The sequence below is a fragment of the Poecile atricapillus genome, chromosome 2, assembly GCF_030490865.1.
Source record: "Poecile atricapillus isolate bPoeAtr1 chromosome 2, bPoeAtr1.hap1, whole genome shotgun sequence".
NCBI lineage: Eukaryota > Metazoa > Chordata > Aves > Passeriformes > Paridae > Poecile > Poecile atricapillus.
Window position 1 is genome coordinate 115,399,324 of NC_081250.1, and position 24,879 is coordinate 115,424,202.

At 40.6% G+C, this 24,879-nt stretch overlaps 1 protein-coding gene across 2 annotated transcripts in view; it reads right to left on the reverse strand.

The window, feature by feature from the left end:
• Positions 1–109: 109 nt before the first annotated feature.
• PLAG1 (PLAG1 zinc finger) overlaps positions 110–24,879 on the reverse strand; it is a 52,201-nt gene continuing 27,431 nt past the window's right edge. The window contains exons 2-4 of one of the 2 annotated variants that reach the window (XM_058832727.1): positions 11,371–11,470; positions 7,198–7,556; positions 110–6,602 (exon numbers count right to left, since the gene is read on the reverse strand). In XM_058832727.1, the coding sequence (XP_058688710.1) occupies positions 5,339–6,602; positions 7,198–7,439 (1,506 nt within the window). In that variant the 5' untranslated portion in view covers positions 7,440–7,556; positions 11,371–11,470 and the 3' untranslated portion in view covers positions 110–5,338. The remainder of the gene's footprint in view (positions 6,603–7,197; positions 7,557–11,370; positions 11,471–24,879) is intronic. The other variant, XM_058832728.1, reaches the window with a different exon arrangement.

The following is a 24,879-nucleotide window of genomic DNA, read 5'->3' on the forward strand; positions in this document are numbered from 1 at the left end:
TGATGGGGAATCACTCACTATGTGTCCCAAAGTAATGGTCCCACTATGGATTCCCCATACTTACCTTCCAGTGTCTCACAGTGTTTCAAAAATGCAATTTGATGGCAAACTCAATTGCTTCCTTCAGTTCAGATCTGTCTTGTCACAGACACAGTAGCATCATCCCATTTGTTCCTTGGCGAAATCATGAAATGCAGATATTTATGCTTTAAGATTTTCTGAAAAACTGACATTTTACCAGTCATAAATTATAAAGACAATTATGCCTTTGCAAACTACACCCAGCAAAACTGGACGTACTCTGTAATTACTTCTTGTAATCCCAAACACGCAAATCAAGATTATCTATTGAAATGCCAGGCATAAGTTATTCATTAACTAAAACCATTCTGTAATTTTATTGATATATTTTGTGGAGTTCACATATTTTTGTACAGCAAACATAACACTGTAGGCCACAAGAAGCTGCAGCACTATTGTTTAATAGCAGCAAGGTATATTTTATAATCAGGGTATGTGGACAATAAATAGTCTGTTTCTTTGGATGTGAATGTTTAAAATGAAGTTCTGCTGCAGCTTCATAACGTGATTGCTATTTTACAGAGCTTATACACAAAAATATATATGCAATCTTTTTGTCTATATTTTATACAAATACAACAGTAGTTTGTGAATACATTTTAAAGTACATATACATGAAAAGCAACTCAATTTCCCATATCACAGGATAGCAAATTTTAAATGCAAGAAACATATACAAATTCAGTCTGGAATGCAGGGTTTTCTGTGTTCTTTTTTTTTTTTCTCTTTTTTTTTTTTTTTTTGACTCAAAACTTTTATCATTAAAAACATTTTAGCATACAAGTCCAAACAATTTTTCTAGTAGCTAAAAATCAGCAATCCGAGTCAGGTTTGGGTGTGACATCATTCACCAATATACTCTTCCTAGTTTTTGTCTAAGGCTTTTAGTAACATATAGTATGTTCTTCACTCCACACCATATAAAAAGCCCACATTTAACATTAACTAGCAGTCACCTATTTTTGTGAACAAGAGCTGGGCTTGTCAGCGTTTAAATTTGCATGTCCAAAATTTTACTTTTGCAAGTGCATATGAATACATTGTGGTGTTGCACAAAGTTCATTAATGACAAATTCAGTCACAGTATAAAAATATATCATACAACTATAGGTCTAGTATAGTCCTTTTTTTTCTATGGGTAAAAATACATCTGAATGAGACAGGGAGGTTTGTAGCACCATGAGAGGAGTTGTATCCCAAGTTACATTAGCAGCATGATCCAATATAACAATATTGCAGGAGTGTTTCTGAGGAGATAAACATTCACTCTGGTTCAACTGTACCACTGAAGCTTATACTGAAAAGTGTTTACATATGATTAGCAATAGTTCTGTGTCACTTCCAGGGCTAGATAACTGTTATCAAAAGACACTGCCTTCCAACAAAAGTAAGACACCCTTATTGCATAAAAGCTTTGGGACTACCCAAACACATTTTGAACTACTGTGGCATTACTTGTAAGTTGAGCATGATGCTAAGTAAGCTGTGGTTTAAACTGTACACTGGGGGAAGCAGGACGGGCAGCTAAGCCTATAATGGTTTACTACATACCAGATAAGTACATATATTTCAGAGGCTTATCTATAGACTGAGAAGAATACAGGAGATGCTGCTAAACCAGTGTATGAGACAGACATAACAAAGGATGCAGGATCCCCTCAACATTTATGGATGCAGGATCAGGCCCAAAGTTAACTTCAGACAGCAGCATAGCGATGATAGGATGTGATTAAAAAAAATCTGTATCAAATACTGCATGTTAAATATTTTTGACAAAGTTTACCATCAAGAACTCCAGAAGACACAGTTTGCAAACGGTGAGGACAAACTCCTAATTGTTTCTGACTGGTATTCAAAATGGCAGTAGAAGACAGTGTAGTTTGAAACATGTAAACCTAGTAAAAACCATTGTAAAACCCTTAAGAAAGACACACTGGTTCTGTGCAATATAGCAAATTGATAAGAAAACACTGTAAAAATGTACCTGTTTAAAATTACAATGTCTACCATTTTGTACACAAAGCATTATACCAAAGGCCTACATATATGTAATCTAATGGCACTTGAAACAAATTATAATAAAAGGTTTTATAATAAAAAGCATAACCTGTAAGAAATTTTCTTAAAAGGTTTAGGTTTTCTTTTTTGAAAGTGCTATATCTTGTAATATGTGTAACATAGAGGTTGACCAAGCTTTATTTTAAAAAATATTGGCCTATAATACAAGTTTAGCTCACTAGGCAAATGATCCTGAAAATATGTACTCTTAACATTCATTATTAGCTTAATAAAGCAATCAGCTCTGGCTCATGTTTCAGTCAGTATATGGTTTTTAAAAACCGCTACTGCCAAATTAACAATAAATCACTCTATTCCACAATTTACTACTAAATAAAGCACAAGCAACAAGTACACAAAAATATATATATTTAAAAAAAAAAAACAAAAAAACAAACCAACAACAAAACAACCTTACTAGAAGTTTAGAAGTTGCACAAAGAGTGGTGCATGATCAGCCAGCCCTCCCCCCTCCCACCAAGAATCCAAGGGAAATCAAGAAAACGGGGTTTAAAAACTGATGGTTTACTAGTGGCCAATATTGGCTCTGCCTAAGTGATGCTCAAAAGCACTCTGGTGGTATTGGTATTGCTTAAAGGGTCAGTCTGCTTCCACCTTACCCTACATCCCAGTTCAGCTGCAAACACTCTGGGTGCAGCCACCCACTGAAACCCTGACTGAATGAGGTTCAATATCTTGTCTGAGGTCTCTATTTCTCAAGTGAAATGTACATCTAACTCCAAGTGAAATGTCAATCCCTTTTCAGGAAGCTAAGGCACGAACAAAGTAGTAAGGGTTCTGGCTACGCACTAAGAAATGGGTGTTGGCAAGGTGTCTGTGGGTTTTGTTTTTTATGAAGTCCTTTGGCAGCTGGGGCCGATAACAAAGTGGCTCCAGACTGGATATTTGTGTGCCAGAGGCTGCCCAGGGAGGGCAGTGCTGCCTGGCCACACTGCTGGGCCAGCTGCAGGATGCCAAGCACACACAGCTTTCCTCTGCTGCAGGGAGAGTTGCAGATGCTCAGCTCCACGGGGGACATAACCCACTGGAGGAATTAAGTCCATTTATCTTCATCTCAGATTAAAAGGATTGAGAATAAACCCAAGTTTTTCTTAGATGCGTTACGGTCGTTCATATAAACTAGAGTTACATTCGGCTGCATTCAGCTTGTGCTCTGTTCATCTGTGTTTTTCTTTCCTTTAGAAAGGTGAATGGAAAAAAAGCAATATTGAACAAATCATTCAACTAAAGATGTAAGTAAGCGAGCAATCTGTTTCACAGAAACCAGAGGAAGCAGTCGTGAAGCAGAGCTAAATGCCCACTTTGCGATAACATGCTCCTAAACCCAAAATCTAGGAGTAGTTTGCAGAATTTCAAAAGGTATTTTCCTTATTAATACATCCTTATTTTAATGCCTTTGGAACACAAACACATTTATAAAAATGTTATTTTTTCAGTAATAAAATTTAAATACACATATGTATAAAATAGTAAAACTACACCTGCATATTGCTCCTAGCATTAAAAAAAACCAGTAGGAGCTACTGATAAAACATCCGGAGCATGAGCTCCTTAAATGGGAGCAACTTTTGTTTCTGTGAAGTATATTTAGTTTAACCACTTAAAACCTTATATGAATCCTCATTATTTTTTGAGAGATACTAATGTACTCAATATCCATTTTTTAATTCCTTGTACAAAAATGACAAGGAAAATAATGTTATTGTTGAATTACAGCAAATCTAGTTTGCTTTTATGCATCACAGGGTTGGTTGTTTTTTTAGGGGTTTTTTTTTTCCTCTTTTGGTTATTAGGGGTTGGGGAATAGAATATATTGCATTAGGTAAAAGTGGTGTAAGCAATATGCTTTTACTTCACTCCTAAGAGTCCTGTCTTTAAATCTTGGCAATGGGCAAAAAGTCCCTAACCAAGTACCCAGGTGTAGAAAGTGTGATTAACATCTAACTTGTTGCTTAGGAGGACATAACACACCATGTAACACAATTGAAAAGATCACTCCAATAAAAACAAAACAAAACAAAACAAAAACAAACTGGTAGTTGCAAATTTACATTCACTTTCTGACTGCACACTAGTTTTGAACTGAAAATAGGTACACACTTTCTGGCTGGACTTGATCCACCCTTTGGCGGTGGCAGCGGGGAGAAGACTGACGCCTACAAATGTGAAAACACTACTGGAAGGTTCCTATGCAGTACTCTTTCTATGCTACTAAAGAGAAAAAAACAGCAAGTTAAGAATTAAAACAAAAAACTGCGACAAAATATTCTGCATTACTACATTACAACACTTATATTTCAAGATCAGCCATTAATTTTGCCTGTTTCCCTATACCAGAGTCACGAAAGCAGAACAACACAGTTTCAAATTCAACTTGAAACATGTCATTTAGGCAAGCAGAGATTCTCTGTCGAAATTCTGTTCAGCCCTAATTTTAGAGAATTATACAATTTTTTTTCTTCTGTTATCCATAACAGGCCACCAAAATTTAAGCCAGAAAATGGCAAAATTCTTAACAACTTTTATAATGACTTCAATACAAGTCAAAATGCTATATATATGTACATGTGTATATATGGACTTCTATATATACACACACAAGTTTTCAGAAAAATCTGAATTCTATATTTATTTTAAAAATTTAGATTTGTCATTGTAGAACAGGTCAAATGTGTCACCATTTGGGAAGAGGACTTGTTTGGAAACAGACTGGAGAATTTTTTTCCCAAATCTCAGGAATCCTTGTAATACATATTTTAAATGGATTATTTGCAAATAGTAAAATATATTAAAAGTTAAAAGTGGCAGTTCTGCCACTGACATCAATAAAACAGAATAGCTGGTATGGTTGAAAAAGTTTTAAAAACGGGATGAGTGTTGTGAGTTTGCTTGGGATGACTTTCTACTGAACATTTTAAATGTGTAAATTGGCAGTGAAAATGAAAACAATACAATGAGACTGTTTAAAAAAAAAAACAACAAACCAAAGTAAACACAGCTGAGAATAAACACTTTCAAAACACTTAAAAAAAGTTAATTTAAATTTCTTACTGGCTTCATGAGATTGGTACTGTACAAAAGCAGAGAATTTATAATGTCTGATAGTAGGCACTAAGTTAAAAATGGTCACCTAAGGCATTTCTACAAATAGACAGTTAACAAGCCAGCTTTGTACATCCTATTGGAAAGCTTGATGAAATCGTGGTAGGGTGGTGGTTGTGCTTAGACTGCTTGTGAAAGCTGCTGACAATGAGTGCAGAGACCCAAGACCTATACTATTGCTAGGATCTTGTGGATCCTGGGTTTGTGGTGGAAGTTGAGTCATAGAAGAATGTGCCTCCTCTTGCGTATAACTCATCCCGAGGTTCCCCACTGAAACAGAAGGATTATAAGGAGGGCCATTTACAGGTATGAAGTTGAACAGCTGAGAAAAGTCCAATGATGGGGCGTTTAGAGGTTCGCTAATAGGAACGGAGCCCTTGGAAAGGGAAACTTCCCCAGACCCATCATCTAGTGGACCTACTTGTGGATCCAGCCCTAGTTTTGATGAAGATGCTTGAGAATCCTGGGATGAAGAAGGCATACCACTTTGCAACTCCATTAAGTAACTTTCAATTTCCCCTTTCAATGGCTGTTCTTTTTCAGGCATAGAAATTGCGTATGAGGTAGTACCGAGCGGATATTTCAACGATAGCTGGTGAGAAGGGTGGACAGACTCCATATCTATTGGACAAGGCATTCCCAATGGTAACGATGTGGCAACCATTTGGTGTGCAGATGCAGAACTCTGCATGGACTGAATCTGAGTGTTGTAGAGATTTAATTGCAAAGTGTTTGTAAATGGCTTTGATGTCAGTTCACTGGAAGGTAAAGACATCACTGGAAGCAGCTCATCCTTAATAGGCACAGAAACATTGCAGGTAAAGGGATCTAGAAGGTCCATTGGCTCTGTTTTGACCTTCAAAAGTTCTTGGTTGTGACTTTTCTTCATGTGGCGCGTGAGGTGATCCTTCCGCCCAAATCTCTGTGCACAGTACTGACAGAGGAAGTCCTTTCTTCCAGTGTGCACTACCATGTGTCTGCGGACATCCTTTCGGGTGTAGAACCGACGATCACAGTGTTCACACTGGTGCTTTTTCTCCTTCACTCCACCCGATGACTTGCCTGCATGAGTTTTTAGGTGCTCCAGCAGCACTCCTGTGCTTTCAAAAGTCTGCAAACATACCTTACAGGTGAGGTCACCACTTGTTGCAGCATGCAAAGCCAGGTGACGTTTGAACCCAAGCTTGGTATTGTAGTTCTTTCCACATTCTTCACACTTAAAGGCCTCTTTGTTGGGATTGTGTGTATGTAGGTGATTCTTTAGGTGATCTTTTCGGTGAAACATTTTCTCACAATAATTACACTTGTGGGTTTTCTCAGGAGAATGAGTAGCCATATGCCTTTAAACACAGATATATTCTGTAAGTAATTATTTTGATCAAAAAACACACGTGCTCATTTTTTAATGGCAGCTAAATACTACACTAAGGGCTGTTTTGCAACAGAACCTTTTAACTGAAAGCTTGACACTACAAAGACAGTTTGACAAATTTAAATATAGCAAAACGCGAGCCATTTCTCTTAAATTGACACTTTAGTTTTGGTGGGTTTTAGCTACTGTAACAGGGGTATATGGGCAAGTATGAAAGTACTCATGTAAAAGTCCATAGCCAAAGAACTTTCAGTCCATACTCTTTTTCTTGTGACAATTCCTTATACAAATGAAAATTCTACGCTCATTAAAAACAAAACAAAACAAAACAAAAACAAACAAACAGAAAACAAAAGCAGAAAACAAATTAAGAAACAAAATCAAAGACATTAGCTTTCAAACTTAGGTAATTTAGAATTCTAGAAACAATCCAATGGCTACTTTAATTAACACATCCTCTCTGCAATCAGCTGAAGGCGTACAGAAATATATACTTTTACACGGCTTAACACGGCCAACATAAAATAGATAATATAATCTGAAAGATAAATAGAGTTTAATACCTTAGTAATTTGTACTTAGAAACAAAGGCCTTGGTGCAGTCTTGTTGTGTGCACTTGTAGGGCCTCTCTCCTGTGTGAGAGTATGAGTGAACCTTTAATTTCTCAACACTGTTAAAGGCCTTGTCACACAGTTGGCAAGGAAAGTTTTTTCTTGGTTTGGTTTCACCACGCTTACGTTTCCCTGAAGGGACTTTCTGGGTATCTCTTACTTCTGACAAATCACCAGGAATGACAGTGGCCATCGCAGCCTAAACCAGGCCTTCTTGTTGGACACTTGGGAATTGCCCAACTCCACTAAATGATTTAGCTTTAGATGGCTTCTCAAGTTTCATGTGGTCGTAAAAGAAAGCAAAAGGGGACTGGAAAAAAAAAATAAGAAACAACTAGTTTGTAACTAAACTTAGATTTTGAAGTTTACTTGCTATGTGATGCTTCTGAATAAAACTTAAAAATAAAGTTAGGTTCAGCTGGTCTAATGTAATACCTACAGGTTTCTTTACACTATTCGCTGCAACTCTTAAAATGCATTGCTCAGGATGAACAGATCCACATATGCCCTGAAATCACACCTCAAAACCTTCCCCTCAAGCACTGATGGAGAACAGCAAAGTTTCTGTCAGATTAAGGGAGGCATAAGGCAAAGAGCCTACCTACGCAGGCACCTTTTGGCAGTTTCTGATTTCAAAGCAATTACAGCCGCGCCTGTGGTGTTTGCACAGACATCCTCACACACACACACACACACACACACACACACACACACACACACAACTATCGAAGTCTGTAAGCCTCAAAATGTTTGAAAACCTGCAGGAAACGCAGCAGTACCCATGCTGGCACTAGGGAGGGCAAAGCTCATGTTCCCTTTCAGATGTACCTCCTTCCCCGTGATTACTGCACATCTACACATCTACTCTAGCAAAATGCATGCACTGACAATGATGCCTAACACCAGGTGAAATTCTCCTGTAAACTCACCCTCTGCTAATAGACTTGATCTATGAGCGACAGAAGCCCCACAGATTAGGGCTGGATTAGACAGATCAGGGTTTTATCAGCCCAGTTCTGGAGACCCCCAGCCTCCTCATGCTATCCTGTAAGACTTGAAGGCTGTAAGCATTCAGACTCAGGCTAGCTCAGGATGGAGGCTCCAAGTCCTGCCCTGTAGCATAGCAAAATGTGAACTAAACCGGAGGCTTTCATTGTCCGGAGGTGCATGATGTGACTTGTGTCTGACTTGTGGGTGAGAAGCTTTCAATTTGTCATCTGGTATCATATAGTGGCAACTGAGCACCTGCCATCACAGGGCACTCAACAGCTCATCTTTGTCAGGGGTTGCTGACAGCTTCGCTTCATCCTCGGAGCACAACTGCTACTATAGATACCAAAACCCTGTGCTACCCACAGTGGGAAGGGTGGAGCGTGAGGTCTGCAGCAGCGGGGACAAGGACAGCAGGACAGCACTCAGTGCAAGCATTTGAGAGGGCTGGAAAGCCCCAAAATTTAGCTTTTCTCCCTTGAAAGTGCCACCACCCACCCCCAGCCCCGGAGTCGTGTTTGGCAGCTGCTATCCCCTCCGGTCTCTGCCGTGCAGCTGCGCAAGAGGCGGCCGGGCCGGGCGGCACCGGGGCCGGGCAGCGGCCGGGCCAGGGCTCGGCGGCCGGGCAGCGCCACAGCCCCGGCAGCAGGGCCGGGGAAGCCACAGCTGCTGGGACAGGTGGAGCTGGGCAGCTGGAGCCGGGCAGGCACCACCAGGCTGCAGCTGCTCCAGCCCAAAGCCACCTCCCAGGAAAACAAACCGGGCTCTTCCCTGCTGGCAGTGAGGGAGTAGCTGGGAGGGAGCTCCAGCTTTAGCTGTCCTCTCACCCCTGCTGAGGGAGGGAGCCAACTGCTCCAGAAAAGAGTGGAGAGCAGTGCCCAGGTGTGCTGGCGGGAAAACTACACACTCCTTGCAAGTGCCCCAGCACGGTCCTGGAAGAAAGCGAGAAGGAAGGAAAGCCTGTGTTTTCCTCAATGCCTGGCAGGACAGTAGAAGCAGGGAGAGGAAAGGGAAGTGCCTCTTTAATATTTGCATTTTAAGAAATCCCAAGACTGAGACCTTCATTTAAAATGTGTATACAGAGTATGTCTTTGTCTAAGCCTTTTCCTCCCTCCTCCCCATTTTCCCTTGTCTTTAGAGGAGGGGAGAAGTACTGGCACACCAAGATGGAAATCTGCTTCCTTTCAACCCTGAAGTCCTTGAATGACAGGTTAAACTATGCTACCTCCTTTAAACAAGCAGTTTTGCAAGACCACCTTATTCCCTTAAATTTTATAAGAAAACACTAACTTCTTTTAAAGATACCTAGTGAGAGAAAAGGCATGTCTTTAAGGTCTGTCATGATTTCAGATTTGTCTCAAACTCATTCTCACTCGTGGGAAGAAGCCTGGAGACATCAGTTCCATGAGTGGGAAAATGCACAGGACTTCAAAGTATCAGCTTAATTTTATTTTCTGTCTCATAATCAACAATCTAGTTTGTTAATTCTATTTCATAAGAAACAGTTGTTTGGAGACCTAGGAGCAGTAATTTTTTTTCAATAAAAAGTAAATGAAGACCAGTTCCAAAGACTTCAATGAAGCCACCAATGTTACCAAAAGGAGAGACTGATTCACATCAAAGTTGTGATATATCTGTGGATTGAAAGGTATTTTTTTTAATATAGGCTTTAATCACAATCCAGTAATAAAATTAATTTTGATCTTCTGTTAATGAACACACTGGTCTTCAATGCATATTGGCCTGAATGTAGAATGAAATTTTGTTTTAGTCTGATCTTTCCTGACAAATGAAGTTCAGGGGGGAGAAAAAAAATCCAACCTGACCTACACTTGCACAGGGTACTTTTATACCACACAGCCACCTGCATGAGACCCACAAGAGCTGAGAGCACAGCAGTCACAGCCTGCACTGCATGGCCAGGGCACACTTACAGCCCCAACAGGGTACAAGGCATTCAGCCCTTCTGGCCCCCCAGCCAAATCCGTACCTAGCCCGAGACAGGGCAGACAGGATTAGCAGAAAAGGCAAGGGAACAGCCTCCACAGCCTGCTGCATGAGAGTGGCACTACTTCAGCCATGCTGGGTCCAGAGCTCAGCAGCAAGTGGACTCTGTGCCCAGACAGTGACAAGAGAAGCAGGGACAGCAGGAAAGATAGTGGGAAGGAGGATGAGCCACCACAGAGAGGGAGAGCAGCCAGACCCAGGATGGGGGTGTAGGGCTAGGGAGACTCAGGGAGTGCGGCACAGGCATTGGGAATATCTAAGGACATGAACATAGGGGTTAGCTGGTAACACTGGTGTGGGTGGGAAGGAACTGAACATGCATCAAGCTGGGGTGATGCAGCATATGAGGCCATGCAGAAGGGTGCTCTGCAGAATCTGATGTGATGTCAGAAGCAGCCTTTGCTGTGAAACAGCGTATTAAGCTTAACAAATTAACATCTGACAGTTTCTCACTCCGCAATGCAAAGATCATATCTCAGGCTGGAGACCATCCTAAATTCAGGCCAATATAACATTACTGTTATCTTCCCCAAAACTTCAGGTAACCTAGCTGCTGTACCAGTCAGAACATTCACAGGGACAAAGAATTTGGGTTTTGTTTCCTCTACAATCAAAACTAATTAAGCTGACTTTGAACTGTGTTTAAGTGTCCTTAAAAATGCATCATTAGAACAAATATAGTGTGGATCCAACCTTTGACAATGACAGCCTTTTATTTAAAAACATGTATGCACTATTATCTCAGTATCACTTCTCAATAGATGAGGCAATTAAGAACGTCAGTATTGATCTCTGAATAGCAAATAACCACTTTTTTTCCTTTTTTTTTGGGTGTGGATATATAGACTGAGCAATGGAGATAAAACTTTAAAAAACCACTGATCCTCAAATATTAAATTTTCCAAAGACCAGCTGAAAGAATTTTATGAGTAATATTGCCTTTTTGTGTCTTAACATATTATCACTTAAAATCCACATTCTTACTGGTGCTTTCACAACTGCAGGATGAATGATTATATGCAGTATCAAATATAACAAACACATTACACAAAAGCTTATATATAATACTATTTTTAAAGAAGCATATACTTAAAGCAGGATTAAATCAGCCTCTGTTCAATGCACACCTGATGTTTGCCCACTAAAGTCCTCAGATTTTGGTCTTAACCAGTTCCGCTGACTCTTCTTGGAGGAAACCAGAATCCAGTACTTCCCATTTTTACTGGTCTGAAAAACAAAAGGAACAATGGACTAGACTCCAGCGAAACCAGTGCATTCATAAAGGCTCTGATGCGGCAAGACCAGGGATTGGAAAGAATCGGAAAGGAAAAGTTAAAAGGGACAGATCCAACCCATGCACAGAACATTATATACTGTTAATTATAAACTGTAGGAATCATTCTTGCATTATCAGTAGCGATTATGCACTTCAATCTGCAGTATACTTACATAATTTCAACTAATGCTATGCTGGACAGTGACACATAAAGAGATAAAATTAGACAAAAGCAAAGGAGTTTTTGTAAAGTTAAAAAAAAAATTAAAATCCACAGACCACAAATAATTTAGATGTAACAGCGAAATATGTGAAATGCTGGGCCCAGACTTGAGTTTCTTACTCAGAAAGGACTGAATAAGAGAAGATTCTGGATTAGGCCCAACTTTACTAGAACCTAATGCCTTCATTCTGCTTAATTATACAGGAAATAGCAGCTTAAAAGGTGACCTGCAAAGGAAAATAAAATTAATTTTAAAAAAATAATAAAACCTCTTAATGATGAACGTGCTACAGGTAAATCCCAGAAGAGGGCAAGTCTAGGTATGCCTGAGCAAACTGAGAGGGCCTTTTTGGAATTTCCCTTATATCTCCCTTTTCCCTGCCATCATCCTTTTGTAAATTTGCAGCAGGTCTTCCTTTTCTTGCTAGAAGGCCTCCTGGATGACACAGGTATACACAGAAAACATGTTCAGTGCCTCATTGTAATGGGGAGGTTTATCCTGTCCAATTCTTCCAGATGTGTAAGGGCAAAGCCCTATACAGAGCTCATACCCCACAGCAGGCTGAAGCTGTTTGGCAGGAGCCCTGAAGTAATGTAACATTTCCCCCCACACAAAACATTTTCCTTTCTGGCTTCCCATTCATTCCAGAAATCATTCTTCCTTTTGATACCAAGTTCAGCTCTGCACAGCCCCAGCATTCTCTGTCGGTGAGCACAAATGTGAGCAAACAGGTGTCCCTAAACACCTATTAATGTCAGAAGTGCTTCGGAGCAACCAATTGAAGCTCTCTGAGGGTTGAGAAACATTTATGTGGGGCTTAGTACATAGAGGCAGGAGGCAGAAACAGCTCCACTACTCAAAGTAAAAATTCTGTTTCCAACTAATAAGCACAACCCTCACCTCCACTTTTTGGGGTCCCCAATCACCTTGTTTAAGGGAGAAAATGCTGGTGACTCCCTACCTCCTCTCCCAGCAAGACCCTCATAAATCAGTTCCCCTGCAATGCTCACCTCAACATCTTCCACTATCACAAAGGAAGAGTTTCATTCCCCAGATGTTTCTATTAATGTACTACTATTGTTAAGTAGACAGTATTTAAGACAGACACATAGATGTAATGGACTAAGTCCTCATGGACTTAGTTCCTTCACTATTCACATTTACAGACTATTTCCTGTTTGCTCACCACACATCTAAAGTCACTCTAGCAAAAAGTAGATGCCCTCAGAGACAGGGAAGGACTATGGAATCAGGGGAAAATGAAGCAACTGGAACAAGTAAATAAATAAGATAAACACGAGAAGTAGCTAAAATGCTGAGAAGAATGAAGGAGGACAGTCAGGTACTCTCATTCATTCATTACCTTATGAATACAGAAAAATCACAATGCAGTAGATCCAAGTGAGGGCAATGCTACACCTACAATTGGTAGATCACAATTTCTACAGGGTCGTTATTATGTAAAGAGCTCAAGAATGTACACACAAAAGGGGCTATGTTTGTATGAATAATGAAAACATCTACTCCATTTGACAGGATTAAGTGAAAAGATAAAATAGTTCCTGTATTTTTCAACAATAGGCATGTTATTGGATAAAAGTCTTTTCCTTATGCACAGAAGACAAAAGTTGTCCGTAATGCTGATTTCTAGACCAACTTTCTCAGAAGCTTTTGGTGTTAGAAAATATCTGAGGCATAATACTGGTCAAAGATGTACCGTTCTCCTTGTAACTGCTTATAGTTGTAGTGTTATTAAGCTTTTCATCTAGATGAGGTAGGAAGAATTTTTAATGAATAACAAAGTTCAAACTATTCTCCACATCACCCAGAGAAGCATCACACTGCAAAATGCATTGTCACATGCATGTGCCCAAAACCCACTTGGGTACTAGTAACAAAACATGACTTCTCTAATTTGTCAGAATTCTTAGAATTCTTACAATTTATCAGATCTTCCAGAATTTGTGAAGCACTAATTCTGCTAAGTCTCCAAACACCCTGATAATTCCAGGTTAAATAATATTTGAATTTCAACCAAAAACAGTGCTCTGAAACCCTTATGTGGAAGATAAATAATATAAAATATAAATATAAAATAATGTATTCCTTTTTAATATTAAAGAGTATCACTGTTTTTTTTTCCAAATTCACAGCTCCTATTTAAAAATCTGATAAAATACACTTGAAAATCTTTTAAAACATTTGATATCTCAGCTAAAAGGATAATGAAGACAATACAGAAATATAACCAATAATCCTCCTCCTAACTTGTATTTCATACATAAAAGGGTTCAAGCACAGTAAAAGAAAATGGCAGTTTCATGGTTATTTTATTCCAAAATAAAAGAGCAATAATGAGAACACAGTATTTGTCATTCTGTCTTTTATACAAAAACAGCAAATGTAGCTTCAATTCGTGAAATCAATCCGTTTTAAACCAAAGGAAGGGCCCTAGAAATATTAGAATCGTAATAGCAGCAGAACTCAGTAAGGAGTTAATAGCATTAGAATCATCATGGGTTTCAAATATTTCTTTAAGGAAACAAAATGGAAAGCGGTTACTTACCCTACGGAAACTGTGATTCTTTAAGAAGTGCTGTCTGCACAGATCCCAGGTGAGCACGTACTCACACGGACAGGACCAAGTCCTCTGAAGTCAGCTATGTCCATCCAGGCTGTGCCTGTGAACCCTCCCAGCTCTGCACAAGGCAAAGGACTCCCCAGCAGTGCCAGGCTCACCAGTGCCCCACCTAGCATGGCCAGCAGCAGTGGCAGCTCCCAGCTCTGCTCTTCACTCACACTGTGGCACAAATCCACTTGCACGCACCTCTGCCACCAACGCGCTGCTTTGGCAAGTGGCAACCTCCCTCTCCCCTGATGCTCCCAAACCTGTGCTCCCATCTCCGGGGTTTGGGTGCTGATGTGACTTGAGCTGGCAAGGTTTGCTGTGGTTGATGAAAGGGAGGAGGGGCATGGGAGAGAAATACATGGGCAAGAGTTGATGGCCTAGCTGGAATTGTGGTGTGAGGTTTGGAAAGCTGAAACACCGACTGGCATCCTTGCTGACGAAGAAAGAGGATGAACAAGCACAACCCGAGGAAGCAAGGAGTTGCTGCTCCTCAGGGGAACAAACTAATCTCAGGACACCCCAGTACAACCTCCCTCAGGTTTGCAAACAGAAAAGGCCCATTCAGAGTAAAGGACAATAGGTGACTTTTGGTGCCTCCATTACCCATGTACCCTGAAGAGCCACCATTACTTGTAATTATTTTTCCTTTTGTCTGTACCAGATGACTAATAGTCTAAAAAGCACTGAAAAACAGTCACCTGACTAAAAAGTACTGACAAATAAAATCTGCTCTGTAGGAACACCTAGGGATAGCTGGGGGAGCTGAGTTGGTGAAATCATCAGCAAGAGACAACTGATGTAGCCACTCAGTGTGGCTCGGAGGAGCCAAAATGACTGTCAGACAGCATCTCCGTTTGTTGCGAGGCAGTCACTGGACCAGGTTGCCCAGAGAAACTGTGGATGCCCTGTCCCTGGAAGTGTTCAAGGGGACAGGTTGGATAGAGCTTTGAGCAACCTGGTCTAGTGGAAGGTGTCCCTGCCCACGGCATGAGGGCTAGTACTAGATGATCTAAAATCCCTTCCAACCCAAACCATTCTATGACTTCAACTACAAACATCACCCCCTTCAGCTGGGGCTCTTAAAATGGCACAAATGTTGCCAGAGCTCCTGAAGATGAAGGAATCTAACCCCACATTAAGGCAACCAAAGAAGGAGCACCATGTAGCCTTCTCTGGCTTTCCCTGTGCTGTGGGCTTACACACAAGCCTCTCGCTAGGCAGTTCCATTTTGTGGGGGAGCAGATTTAATCCTCCTGCTGATATAGTTGTTGGTTGGAAGGGGCTGAGGGCAGAAGAGGCAAAGTGCCTGCACTGCTCCAGGACAGCATGCTGGGACCTGCAGCCCTGCAAGGCTCAGACACCCCTCCTGGAACAACAAGGACCAACGTGCCTACTGCACACTTGTAAGGGCCTCAGAGAGAGAGTAGGAGGTCTGACTGGCTCTGTAGAAAAACACTACATTTTTTTGCAGCAGACAGAAGCTTCACCTCAGAGTAGCTGCAGGCAGCAGAAGATCCAGCTTCCCACCTGTGGCTTTCAGAGAATTAACTTTCCATAAGACAGGATCTCAGATGGAGGAGCTGATCCCACCAATGAAAACAGTCAAGCAGGTAAGAAAAATCCATGCAAAGATGTTGAATTGATGACTTTAGAGGTGCCTTTCTCCAACTTGAATTAAAATCAAGTCCTCTGACTGATTCAGGGGTCTACATCCCTGCCTGTGCTTGGCAGGCCATTTTATCTGCATTTATTTGAACAGCATGTCATTTTTTAATAGACAGCTGAGGGAGCCTGCTCACCTTTGCCCATATTTAGAAAGAGAATCCTGGCCTTTGTAGGAAGATGCTGATCCTCCCCCATTTGTTCTTGGCTGAATAGGGGTGGAGGAGGAAAGAGGCAACAGAAGTCTCTCTGTGGTTCTACATCTGGAAACTCAAGCTGAGGCATTGATGCTGGAGGAGAGAAAGGAGGCTGGGTATTGCTAGGGTGAGACAACCAGAAAGTGAGTTTCTGCTTGAAAGTCTGACTAGGCCAGAAGAGATTGCACCTGCACTTTCACAAAGTGAAATTTAATTTTCTGTCTGTTTTTTGGTGTAATTTGGAAGAGATCTGAGCAACATGTAGACACCTGGCACAATTGTCTAAAAATAAGGCACTGCCAAATGGCAGGAGGGGCAGATCTTGGCCCCCAGAGCCCTGTCTCTGGCACTTTGGCCTTCTGTACGGCAGGCAGCAAGAGGGGAGAGCTGGTTGGTACCCCACTTGAGAGCAGCTGGGAATCAGCCAGGGTTTTACAGCTCCTTTCCTCTCATAAGCCGACAGACAGACGTGAAAAGATAAAGGAGTCCAACACCAAGGCTCCAGTGGGACAAGATGGCATTGAGAGGTGGGTGATGCCACTTGGCCTTCTGCATTTTCAGACAACAGTTACCGCAAATAACCATTCAAAGATGTAGGCACTGGCCCTATGGTACAGTGGTGCTTCATGTAAAGGAAGCATGCACACATATGCAAAACCATCACAAAAGAACAGATAGTTTTGTGGTGTGGGTTTTTAAAAAACATACACAAGGATGTATTTATCTTATCTTGAAATTCAGCACCTGCTTATAGCACACAGCCCAATTCAGGGAAATCCTGCTCCAAGGATTCAAGCTCTAGCCTACAGTGTAGAGGGGTGGCTGAGGGAGCATGGTAGGACAGCAGCAAGAGCATGCACAGGCTGCAGGAAGACACAACCAAATCCCCAAATCCAGGCATGCAGCAGGAGAACTGCCTGCGAAAGCTGCTGCAGGGAGGTGGAATGATGTGGGAAAAACAGTGGTAATATCTCTCCAGCAATCTTTGATATAAACATAAGAATGACTTAGAGATAATAACACATAAGAGCTCAACCCTCAGGGAAGCAGCCTAACATCTAGAATACAATGAAATAACATAACCACTGAAACTAAAACCAGGCAACCATTGTAGTCTGCTGCTAGTAACAGCACATTACTAATATCTACTGTGTACAGAATGATGATTATGCTACAAAAAATAGAGTATAGAAGATAGAAAAAGACAAGATTCATCAATACTAGATTTTATTTAAGGCTTTGCTGTTTTGTTTTTTTTTTTGCACCACAAACCTACAGAAACTGCAGGTGGGTGAACAGAAAAAAATCCCAATCCCTTCACACCAGTCTGAAATTTGGGTAGCAATGGAAATAAATGCACTACAATTATTATACATTTCTTTTCTTGTGGGCAGTAAATACACAGATTTCAGCAGTAAACATCTGTTAAATATACATATATTTTATTAATTAAAAAAGCAAGCACTTGGAGGAAAAAACCCACTAGATTCCTGTGGGACAGAAGCCATCATACAAAAATAGATACTTATATAGATATGACTATTGAGTTTAATACGTTTTTTTTTATGGTCATAATTCTATGCAATTCTGAGAGCTGTACTATTTAGAAATTTAGACAACCAGCTTTTTAATTTTAGAAAGTAACCCATTCTTATAAAATACTACACTAGAAAGAGGATTACACGACTTTTTTTTCAGAATATAGAAGAAAAATTCTATCATGCTTGCCCTTTTTTCCTCCTTATGTTTCTGGAAAAGTAGAACATGAAGTTACTAATGTTTATTTTAGCATGACCTAATAGTCTGTAATTTAAAGAAAAAAAAAAATCACAATACCATCCAGCATCTCTTTGTGGGCTTTCCGTGTTTCAGATCACTTAGGTCCACTTTCAGTTTTGAGAGCTCAGTTTTGGTTACTAAATGTTCCAAAGGATTCCTGGTTATATACTAAATAAAAGGAAAAAAGAGCTGCCTAGAGCTAACACATCTCATGATTGTGGTTTTATGGATTTTTAAGAATTTCTATGGCACAGCATAGATGTTTTTCTAAAAAGTTTGGAGAGACTGTGATACAAATAACACTGTTAGTGTAATTAATGGTAGAATTTTTAAAACCTGTGGAAGTGTCTTCATGCATTTTGGAATCACACCACCACCCCTCCTCCGCAAGAATAATCTGCACCCATTTGTGAAGTGATGATGCTTTTGTGAAAATAAACTTTGATTACTATTTAATCTGCATACAGGCCCATGCTATTTTTATAATAAAATGCAAAAGCAAATCCTGTAGATGCACGTGCAAGCACAAACACACAACCTAAAGATGCATGAGATTAAACACTAATATGGTCAGGAACTAATTTGATATTTTTAAGGAAAAGTATTTTCCTTTGTCACAAGACACCTTAGAATGAGCGTGGGTGTGCAGGCAAGTTTAGTGCGACATCTAGGCCAGTATTCTATCTTCAGTAGTAGCTAAGTAGTACAGAACAGGTCACAGATATTTCTCTGTGTGGTTATTTCTCTGATTCTCTTCAGACCACTCACTCCTTTGATGTCAGGGAATTTCTGAACCATACCTAGCTTCTGTTTAGCAACTTTGAGCACATCACCCTTCCAAGCAATAGTCCATGATTCTCCTGGAAACCATATCATTTTTTACAATATCTGCAACATATGTTTGACAAGTCATCCCACAAGTCTCTCCACTGGTGATTTCATGAAGAACCTCTTCTTTTTATAGGCTCTGAATCTGCCTTCCCTCCTAACTGTGCATGCTTTTGTTTTGAAAGGCAGTGCTTAGTCTTCATCTTCCTTCTGCAGATGTCCACAACATTGCCCTGAATTAATTCCTTTCCCAGACCAAAGTCCCAATTTACAAAAATGTTCTTTAATGGAAGCCACTCCATGTAGCTCATCATCCTTACTGACCTTCTCTAAGCTTTTTCCAGTTCTAATAAACCTTTGAAGGCTCCAGAAATACACGCAGGACTTGAAAGCAACTCGAACATACACCCTTGTAATGACATTCTCAAAATTTATTCTGTACATTTTTAATATTTGGATTGTGTTTTGGTGACCAATGAGTTCATGATCTCGCAGGATCACCAATCACAATTCCCAAATCTTACTCCTCAATGGTAATACTCAGCTCAAAGTCAATCTAATATATCACAGTGATTGTTCTGCCTAGTTATCCTTTAGTTATCATCATAATTTATGTACACTGAATCTTATCACCCATTTTGTTGCATAGTCCTCAGTGCTTTAATGTCCTTCCATCGTTCTTCACAGCAAAGTTGCTTACCCAACTGTTCATCCTCTTACTGATACCATTCATGAACACGTTCCACAGATATCTGTGGAACTTAACTGGGACCCTCCCTTAACTGAGAACTGACCTTCTACTTCTACCCTTTGACTGACCTCTTAAACTGTCACTTACTTGTGCAAAGACCTCCCCTCTTAGAGCATCTTAGTTTCCTTAAAAGGTCCTTTTGATAAAGGTCACTTTGATTTTTGAATAAGAACATCTTTACTTCTTGCTGATGCCTCCCAAGAACTCCAATTCCCCAAGACAGGACTTCCTCACAAATGCTTTTTTGACTCTTCTCAAGTTATCACTCCTATGCAGTTGGCCACCAATTCTATGCTTTATTACAGCATCTACCAACCAAATACAGATTTCAGATTTGCCTGGAACAGGCCTGCATGGCCCAGACTACCCCTGAAACCATGATTTTCCATACTTGCATTTCAGAAGATTTTTCTGAACCTGAATACTTGAGCATGTACCATTTAGACAATGTAATTAGGTTGTGGAGCACAAATAGATTGCATAGGTGTTACAAGTTTTGCTTTTTGAGACAGTCACCCAACAAATCATAACTGAAGATGTTTTTAACCGTTTCAGCTATCATTCAAGTAAAAGGGTTTCTGGTGCTCTAGTCCTGCTAGTTAACACAACCTCAAATAAGAGGGCCAAGCTGGTGGCTGAAAAAAATCTCAATACCTCATCGTAACTGCAAGGACTGTGCTAGGACAAGGCCTTTCACAGGAGCTCATTTCCCCCATGATGCTGCACTAGATGGCTGGGAAGTTTTGGAAAAAAAAAGACAACTCATGCAGGACAGATATAAAGTGACTGAGAGACAGGATGGTTTCCCCACTATATAACACCACATCCTGGGTATAGGTGGCAACCATGCAGTAGAGCAAAGCCTACAGCAGAAGCCCACTCCTGCCCTGATTCATACTGCCTGAACAACACTGCCTGGGGGCAAAAGATGTGACAGGGCTTAGCACTGCTTTTTTGTAACTTTGTATTTTTTTAACCATATTATTTACGAGAGCTGTTCCAACTAAAATGCTGATGATCCTAGTTGCCATGTTTCCCCTGCCTCTTATCCCAGCCCTCAAAGAAAGGCAACAAGTAAGAAAGACTGACCAATTTCCAAGCAGTCACTTTCACAACAACCTACAATCAAGGAACTGCTGTTCTATCTGAAAAGAAAATACTTCATAGATTACTGTTGCTTTACAATAAATAGAACATGTTACATTTAATCATGATTGCATTTGTTACTACCGCTACAACTGTGAAGCTGGATGATGGTATCAATGACCTTATGAACTAAAACACAAATGCCTTAGGGAAGGTTAACTGAAAATTCAGAATACTTAAGGCAATACCAAAGAAAATCCCTCTTCAAAGCTGTAACCAGTGAGCCTTTCTGAAGCTGCACAGCACAGACCACAGAAACCAAATGTATTTCTGACACTGTTCATGTACAGCTTTGTGCAATGCTGTTAACTCACACCTAAACAACTTACTCTGACTAGACTGACTTCTCAGAGCCCCCACAAGCCCTGTTACTACGAGAGCATCCTTGTGAACGAGATAAGTACATTGCTCTGCATTTGTTCCCATGTCCCATTTTTAAGTATTCTGCTGCAGAGCACTTTGATACTGTGCAATGCAATTTGGGATGCACACCTCAATGCATAAGAATTCTGAGATTTGATGCCAGATTAGTGAACGACAAAAAGCAGTCATGCATAATTTAGAACTACACAACTGAATATTGCAGTGGGAGATAAGGCAGGCAGTTAGTATCCAGAATAGCCACCTGGATTACAATATTCAGAATTCAGGTGACCAGCAAAAACAACCGGATCAGCTTCAGGCAGCAAAGCCAGAATCTGTTAGAAAGTCCACGCAGATTTTGTCCTGGAGCTGCACCAATAGAAAACCATTTTTGGAGCTCCTGTCACGCTGGTGAAATGTCGTAACATGGTCACCAAACAACTTTACCATTAAATCACAAGGTAATCATCTTGTTATTGGCAGGACAACCAAGTCAGGAAGGCTGACAGTAGCACAAGGTTTCTCCATGTCATGTCAAGAGACAGAGATAGGGTTCCCTGCTGTCACAAAAGCAGGTTGTGAAATGCATACATGTTGCCTGACTCTGTCCCAGCTCCACCTCCAAACACATTGGCTTAAGACTTTCTCAGTCTTGCTGGACACAGTTTACCACAGTAAACATTCACCAACACTGGGTGATCTACAATGAAAGACCCAGATGTCCTGAAACTTAGATTTTATTCTCACAGTCTAAAATACCAGGCCCCTTATAAGCTCTCCTCTTTTTTTTTTTAAGCAACTCAGGAGATTCTGCTTCCTCGATTTCAAGCCTACATTAAGTGATGTGAGAAAAACACATGCAAGACTTTGCCTTGAACAGCTGCAAACTGCTAGTAGGGCAGGCTTCCAGAAAGGTGGAAGGAAGATGGTGACAAAAAAAGATGGAATAAAAATAGTCTTATGACTGTATGGTATGCATCAATGTTTCATGCACGTTATGGGAAAAAATCCTGGAGGGCAGATGGAAACATGAAATAGAGATGATTTGTGAATCCCAGAGAAGGTCTTCTTCTAAAGTGCTCTCCAACAAGATGCTGAAGCTCCTTTCACGCTGTGGGAAAGCAGCTCTAGGCTAGCAAAAAGTTTGCAATCAAAAAGGCATGTTTAGTTTAATTTTATTTTTAAAAAGTTGTAAAGAGATGAATTTTGCAATAGTTGTGGGTTCAATTAATTTTTGAGACAAGTGTTTAGACAAATGGATTTATTTACTGATTTAGCGGTGAATTTTCTTCAGTGAAAAATAATGACCTTACAAACAAAGCAAGTCTTGCACAGTGCTCCTCTATATGGTACACACAAGAATTAGAATAGTCAGGAAAAACTTCAGCTCAACTGATGTAATGGTCTCAATCTGAAATATCTCCTGTGTTTTGCAGGGTGTTGGAGATAAAATGCTTGACCAGTGTTTTGTTAGAACTGTTTAGGTTTAGCACCTTTCTACTGCCTGTTTCTTGTCCCCTTCCAGAAACGCATAATCCATCACAATCTTCTGGGGGTTCTCCAGGAAACCCTCCTTTGACCACTCTGCCTTTGCTGAGCTGACAATTTCAAGGTTCAGATCCACCTTTTGTTTATCTTCTGAAATCTGATGGTTATCTTTTAGCTACTAATTCCCCTCTTCATATAGGCTTCAGCTTTTTTATGTGCTAAGAGAAATCAGAAAAAATAAAGATGTTACTAGTCACCCCACTCATTACAAAGTCTATTTTAATACTGCTAACTAGTTTCTTCCCTTATGATCACATTTAGATTCTTTTCTCCCAGTTTCTCTTTTCACCGTGAGCCCTTCAAAACTGCAAGATGCTTTCCAAATTACTTCCACATACTACATATGCCGTTGTAGGTTTTTCTGAGACATATGTAATGGGCTAAAATGGTTGCTATTGTTTCAAAACTTGAAATGGTCAGATACTGTTGGATAGGGAATTTGAGTATAAAGGATTCTGCATTTGGTTGCTTGTTGGTTTTTTGTTTGTTTGGTTTTTAAAGAAAAAACTAATACGCATTACATATTTAACTGCATACATGGGAAACTAGCTGTCCTTATGCTGAAGGACAGCACTCCCTAACAAATTCCTGGGACATTTAATGACCTCATTTATAAAGACAATAGGCAAACTGTGATAATGCACTGCAAGGTTACCTATCAATAAGCTTCATCCAAGAGTGTCAGAAGAGCATTTCCTTAGAGGGGAACAAAAAAACCCCAAAACCAACAACCTGACACCTCCTTTACTTGCACTTTTTGTGTGAAACCTCCCTGTTACACACTATTTTTACTCTTTTTATGGCTCCTGAAAATTACTGTAAAATATACTTACTAAGGTAAGTAATTTCTGTTGCAGCTTTTAGATCTACACTAGCTCATTCTACTACACAGAAGATTTAGAACAGCAACACAGCTCAAAATTCTTTTCTTCACTTACCCTGAGTGAAGATTGAGTACAGTAATGAAACTCTGCAACAGCACAGCTTTGTATTTGAGACTGTTCTAGGATGAATAAACACTGAGCATGACTAAGGTCTGGAGCAGGGGGGCAGCATAACCAAAGCTGTGATTAGCGAGGAGGAAATGAGAGATCAAATCAGTAGAGAAAGGAGGCAGAAAAGTGTGAATCATGTCTGGGACTTGGCACAGCAAAGTAATATATCATTAAAGCTTTAAAGTAAGACTGATGAGAAAATGACATTTCACTGAGGGGAACAAGAGTGAAGAAAAAAGAATGCAAAACCATCAAAAAGTGTGATCAAGAGCTCTTGCAATTGTGGAGTCAGGTACTGGACAAACTACAAAACGTGAGTCAGCAGCACAGTTGTGAGAGTCACTGACTGGGAGGAAGGCAAACCAACGCTTGCTAAGCTGAAGGATGTCACACAGGCAGGGGTGCAGGCAGCAGCAGGAGGAAGCAGTCCCATACATCTCCATCCATTCTCTATGTCTGTGCACAACCCCAACACGTGGCTCCCTCCAGGCTTCAAACTATCTCCCCTTGCATTCAACACAAGGAGCAGAGCTCCAGGGAGCATGGAGATGAGCCATGCCATGGCTTCAGCTCAGCTGGGACAGGCAGCTCCTTGCTGTGCCTAACTGTGCTGGGCTGCTTCCTGCCTTCCCCACAGCCTCAGGGCCCGCAAGGCAGGGAGAAGGCAGTGAGCTCCATGGTGACAACAGCAAGAGCAGGGTCAACACGATCGTTCTGGAGATCTCCAGGCTTTCCAAGTAAGGCAAGGTAGGTATGGGACAGAGTTGCAAAGATTTGGACAGTGAGGACAACTGATCTGGGCAGCTAAGATAACTTGATGCTATTCCTCATGAAACAGGTCTTTTACACAGAGCACAGAGAACAAAGGGAAAGAGAAGACATGGCAAGTATCAGGGAGCTGACACAGTAAAGTTTCTGAGAAGTCCTTCCGTACAGCTGGACTGGTAAAGCTAGCTGAGCAAAGATTAGGGAGAGGGGTAGGGGATACCAACAAGGCTGATCCTCTAGGTGAGAGAGTAAGAGAAATGAAAGGATGGAGGGACAGTAGCTGGAGTGCAGAAGTTTAGAGGTGGTCAGTGAGTGTGGATGAGGAGTTCACAGAAAGGAAATAAAACAGGAGTCTGACATTAAGTTTGAGAATGGCTAAGTTAAATGGCAAGGGAAAGGCTGCTACCTGAATGATGGAGTGATGCTCCAGAAAAAGTAGTTTAAACCCTCCTGTGAAGTTATTGTGCAAT